The following is a 5,519-nucleotide window of genomic DNA, read 5'->3' as shown; positions in this document are numbered from 1 at the left end:
GTTCCAGAAGCAGTGGTCTCTCAGGAGTGGTTCCTACGTGCTCTGTCCTCTCAGTAGTATCATGCTTAGCCTGGCCCTTTCTTGTCACTTTACATTATTTCCCCCCAAAGTCTAGGAAATGGGAGAGAAAAATGACTTTATTTACTCTCAGTTGCCTTTTGGACACTGATTTCTGGAGCAGCTAATGGGCCCCCACGGCGGGGGGCAGCAGGAAGAGGCCTCTGGCATTCCTTTCAGGCATCTGAGGTTTGGGGGAAGGCATGGGGACCCCTGACTTGGGGATAACATTCATCTCTTCAGCCGTCAGGTCTGAGGTTGGGGGGAGGAACCATGGAAGGAAAATGTCAGAGAAAGTATTTTTTGTTTTCTAGCACCACCCTAATGCTGAAACCCCAGAGTGGGATACTCACCTGTTGGCTTTGCAGGGGGGTGTACAGAGGGGCAGCCCTGGGCACGTACTTAGTGCTTAGGGAGGCAGAGAGAGTTTGTGGGCTTTGGAAACCAGATGCTCCCAGGTTCCACTTCTGGGTATTTTCCCACATTCCCAAGTGGTGTGTCCTTGGGCAGGTTGCTTAACCTCCGTGAACCTGAGTGACTGCCCCCCCTCAGTCAACAAATATTTACTGAGCACTGTTCTAGGCATCAGAAGTGACCAGCGCAAGCCCCCAGCTCCCGTGGAGCTCAGCTGTGTCTATGAAAATGGCGGTGATAACACCTGCCCTGTGGGGCTGGGAAGGTTAACGGGATAGCCTCTAAGTGCCCAGGGGGTGGGAGGGACTAAAAATTGGCAAATAGACGGGTGCTGTCACTGGGAGGCGTGTGCCCGGCCCTTGCTCGGGCTGGGTCTCTCAGGAATGGAGGGAAGCTGGAGGGGTGGGGAGGCCGTGCCTGTAGGGACCACACCTCCCCCCACCTCCCCCCACCTCCCATGAACCCGGCTGTGCTGAGGTCACGGGTCACCGCCAGGACCCCGGAGTCTGGGCTTTCTCGGAACACCTCCTTGCCAAGGAGCAGAGCGCCTCTAATAGCCTGGAGTCTCTAAAAGCTTTGACCACAGCTCAGCGTACTCCCTGCAAACTCTTTGAAGCGCTTCCTTCGAACTTGCTTTGCATATTCTGGTCAGATCTGAATCAAACTAGCAGGAATTACCCCTCTCGGTACCGTCTAGGTGGCTGCCTTAGCTTGTCAGTGAGTGGTGAGGACGAGCTCGATTCCTCGGCGAGGAGCGCCCGGGACAGCGAGGGGGCAGAGCCTGCACCCCCGCGGCTCCCTCCCTCCCCTCCCACGCGGCGTGGGTGCGGGTGAAAGAGAAAGCAAGGCAGGGGAGGGGCGGGGAGGAAAAGGCTCCAGTCGGCTTTCATTAAAAAATAGTGCTCTTTATTATAAATTACTGAAATGTTTCTTTTTTGAATATAAATATAAATATGTGCAAAGTTTGACTTGAATTGGTATTTCGTTGAGTTCTTCAAGCATCTCCTAACAGCCTCGAAGGCCTGGGTGGGGGAGGGGAGAGGACTGGAGGTGGAATCTTTATAAAAGACAGAGTGATTGAGGCAGATTGTAAACATTATTAAAACAAAAACAAAAACAAAACAAAGTAACAGAAAAAAAAAAAACCAAAAACAAAAACCACCCCAACACACAGCTGCCCCATCCAGCCCAAAATACCTGACACAGAAACTCTGTGTTTGTTTCATTTTCCCCAAAAAAGAACAGTTCCAGGTATAATTCCATCGCTGCTACATTCCTGTTAACTTTTCACTGATCAGTGCTATTGCAGAGCGGGAGCAGCTGGGGTGGCAGGGGCCCCAGTCTCTCAACGACTTCCTGCCTGTGCCCTTCCCCCACCCCCACCCCCCAGGTGAGGAGGGCTGTGGGACCTGGTGGCTCTGCTCTGCCAGAGCCCAGGCACCGCGAGGCACCTGTGACTGGCCAATACCCAAGGGGCTCGCATTCTTCCAGGGCTGGACTGGAAGGCACGGATCTCCACCCCCTCCCCCTCCGTCCGCCCCTCCCCCCACGCCGAGCGGCCGGGGGCCGGCCCTCCGGGGACCCCTTGGCCTCTGCCTGGATTGGCCGAGTGTGTGGCTTCTTGTGTGCCAGTCCCTGTCCATGGGACAGGGAGCATTTAAGGCAAATCTCCTAGCCAGACAGTCAGGAGGCACAAAGTAGAATCCCTCATCTTCTCTGTCCGCGATCTGGGGTCAAAGATGGCTCATCTCCTCCATCCTCCTCCCACCCCCCAGGTGCCAGAAGGTAGAGCAGGGGTGGGGAAAAGAATAACTGACCAGCCCACCCCTTCCCCTCCAAATGCCACTTCCCCCTTAAAACGGGGGAAGGACTCTGGGCTCCGGGGCACTAGATGGACTCTGGGACCTGTGTTTCTGATGGCTTTCCCAGAAGGGGGGCCCCCTTCAGGTCACCCCCTTGCCCTTATCCCCAGAGCCAGGGGAGGAGCATGCAGCCGCCCTCCTCACCTGGGGTGGACAGTGGGAGTGGCCATCACCGCTGCCAGCCTGCAGCCCTGAGGCCCCCGGGCGCCCTCTCCCGCACCCTTTTCCAGGCCAGAGACCTGCTCGGGTTTAAAGCTACCTTTTAAACCAAATCAAAGAGCAAACAAGTTCCGTTGGAAAGTTTGAAGACTCCCCGGCAGTTCTCACTAGTTCAACACTCCCGCAGTGTCCCCTGTTTGGAAAGGCAGGGGGAGTTGAGGAAGCGAAGAGTTGAGAAGAGAATCCACTGCTGTCGTCGCTGTCCCCACCGGGCCAGCTGGCTCCTCCGGAGAAGCTGGAGTGGGGGCGGGGCGCTCAGGTGGCACTCCCCCTTCCCTCAAACACATTCCAGGTCCCGCCGGCCCCATTCTGCGGGGGGGGGAGGGCCGAAGGGAGGGGCCAGTCCACCCCTCTGGCTCACCCAGAGCTGCAGGGCTCTCCCGGCTGGATTCTTGTGCTTGTGCCATGTGCCACGGAGGAGAGGGGACCCAGGCTCCTCGCCCCGACCCCTGTCCTTTGCTCTTTAAAGCGGGGCATCGTACTGGTCCAGGAATTCCCGAATGGGCCCAGGCAGCTGGGTGACTTTCTCATAGGAGTCCAGGTGGCCGTTGACGGTCTTCCGACAGAGATGTTGGAGGGTGGCCACGTTGGAGGAGAGGGGCCGGCTCAACACCAGAGGGATCTTCTCGCCCCCTGAGTAGATGTAATAGGCTCTCCTGGGAGGATTCCCCGGGAGCGGCTGGGAGGGCGGCTGCTCCGGCACCTCAGAGGAGGGTTCGGGCGGTGGAGAGGGCAAGGAAGGGGTGCCGGGGGGCGGCATGTAGTGATGCACCAGCTTGAGCACGCAGTCGAAGCGGGGCACCGGCTGCGTGCTCCGGGGGTCGCTCTGCAGCGAGAAGCTGCCCCCCTCGCACTGGATGCGCAGGTTCTTGGTCCCCGACTGGGTCTTGACGCTGAGCGTGAAGAAGTGGCGCTGGTCCGAGCTGTCGCGGATGAGGAAGGTGCCGGCGGGCTCGGCGCTGAGCAGTAGGTTCGCCTCGCCGCCCGTCACGGCGCTCCAGTAGAAGCCGCTCTCCTGCAGCTTGCGCACTGCGTTCACCACCAGCTGGTACTCGCTCTTGGAGCTGAAGGTCTTGAGGCGCAGGCTGGTGTCCAGGGGGCGGCTCATCCCGGCGGCGGGAAACTTGCTGTGGGTGACCATGGCGCACGGAGCCAGCTTGGATCTGCGCGGCGGCGGCTGCAGCTGCTCGGCGGCCTCCGCACAGCGGCCGCTACCGCATCCCGGGGGGCTGTGGGGAGGAAGGGGCGCGCCGCGTGAGTGCCCGGAACCCTCCAGCGCGCCCGGCCCGCCCCGGCTCCCCAGCCTCCGCCGAGCGGCCGGGGCACCCCCGGCCCGGAGGCCCCCGCCTGCGCCCTTCTTCCCACCCAGGCACCCCGCGGAGCCTGCCCAGCCCCCGCCCCCGCCGGCGGGGTGGCCCCAGGCAGCCCCCTCCCCAGCGCGCACTGGGAGAACGCCGAGTGGGAAACTCGGGCGCGGAAGTTGGGTCTCCGGGAGCATGGCCGTGGTGGGGAGAGGGCGAAGGGCCCCCGGTAAGCTCTGGGCGCCGCTCAGTCCGGTGGCCCGGGTCGGCGGGGACGGAGAGAGAAATCTGAGGCATGGGGGGTGGGGTGGGGAGGGGACAGGAGAAGCCCGAGGGCCCAGCCTGGGTCTTCCGGGAACCTGGGATCTCCGGCTTCCATCCGCTCTGGCCCCTACCTCGTCCCCTCCCTGCCGGGAATGACCCGGGAAGGGGAGGGGAAACCGGGAAAAGCTCCCGGGACTAGCTAACCCCCCCCAGCCCCCGCTCCCGCCCCGCTCCACGCCGCGCCCCTCCTTCCTACCTGGTCCCAAAACGAAGTCTCCGGCCTTGGGGCTGCGCCTCCTACGGTCCCCAAGGCGAGGCGGCGGCGCGGCGGCCAGCGGTGGCCCGCGCTGCGCCCAGATGTTGGCGGCAGTTAAGTCCACAAAGGGCCTCGCGCGCGCGTCCCTCGGGCTTCGCTGGGGCGCCCGCCCTGCCCCCTGCGCGTCCCCGGGCCGGCCGGCGGGGACGAGGCGAGGGGCCGCGGCGGGAGCTGGGCCGGAGTGGCGGCGCTGGCGGCGGCGGCGGCGCGGGAGTGGAGTCGGAGCCGCCGCCGAGGCCGCGCTCGCGGGTATATACGCGGCCGCCGCGCCCCGCCCCCCCGATTCCTGGAACTGCGCGGCCGGCCTTCTTGTAATGTTTAGTCACTACTCGCAGCAATGAAAGGCTGCGCGGAGGGCGAAGGAGGGGCCGCGGGCGGCCGAGGGCGGGCCGCGAGCGGGGCCAGGACCGGCCGAGACGCGCGCACAGACAAAGCGCGGCGCGAGGCGGCCCCGGCGGCCGGCGGGCGAGGCGCCAGCCCCGGCGGCGCGTTCCTGGCAGCGGCCCCTCCCCCCCCGCGCGCTCCGCCCCCAACTTCTCATTCACACTTTCCCCCTCCCTTCTAAGAAGGCAGGTTTCTAGCAGAGGCGGGGGCCCCGCTCCGGGAGCGCGCGGGCAGTTCCAGGAGGCCGAGCGGGACAGGCTCCCGGCTCCCCTTCCCTTTTTCTCAGACCTCGCGGGGACACCCCCTCGCCCCCACCCGGGCCCGCGGGAGGTCCCGATCGCGGCCCCAGGAGGCGGGCCTGCCGCGAGGGAAGTGGGGACACCCCAAAGCCGGGCGACGAACCGGGGGCCGGACCTGGGAGCTGAAGTGGGGGGTGGTGGGGACCTGGGGTCATGTCCCCGAGGTGAAGCCGGGAGTCCCAGGGATGGAGGGGACGCAGCCTGCGTGGCAGCTGTCCGGCCTCAGCCCCTCGGCGCACTGCCAGGTTCTTTGCCGACGCGGACATGAGTGCCGCCTCCCGCCACCAGAAAACCAGAGACAGACAAACAAGAACCGCTTTCACACATCTGGGTCTCCAAACTTTCGGGGTGCGGTGTGGGTCTGGCCAGGTGCTGTCACCGGGCGGAACTAGCCTCAAGGCAA

General features: G+C 63.7%; 1 protein-coding gene across 1 annotated transcript; it reads right to left on the bottom strand.

Moving 5' to 3' along the window:
- Positions 1–616: 616 nt before the first annotated feature.
- On the bottom strand, positions 617–4,647 carry SOCS3 (suppressor of cytokine signaling 3). The gene is made up of 2 exons (XM_026484010.4): positions 4,374–4,647; positions 617–3,781 (listed from the first exon to the last, which is right to left on the bottom strand). Exon 2 carries the CDS (start codon positions 3,691–3,693, stop codon positions 3,016–3,018), a length of 678 nt encoding a protein of 225 aa, XP_026339795.1. The 5' UTR covers positions 3,694–3,781; positions 4,374–4,647; the 3' UTR covers positions 617–3,015.
- Between the last annotated feature and the right edge of the window lie 872 nt (positions 4,648–5,519).

Source organism: Ursus arctos, unplaced genomic scaffold (assembly GCF_023065955.2).
Source record: "Ursus arctos isolate Adak ecotype North America unplaced genomic scaffold, UrsArc2.0 scaffold_24, whole genome shotgun sequence".
NCBI classification, from domain to species: domain Eukaryota; kingdom Metazoa; phylum Chordata; class Mammalia; order Carnivora; family Ursidae; genus Ursus; species Ursus arctos.
This window is presented reverse-complemented; position numbering and strand designations above follow the sequence as displayed.

Bases quoted from the DNA above. Each gene is read 5' to 3' on its own strand.
- SOCS3 (XM_026484010.4), bottom strand. From the start codon at position 3,693: ATGGTCACCCACAGCAAGTTTCCCGCCGCCGGGATGAGCCGCCCCCTG.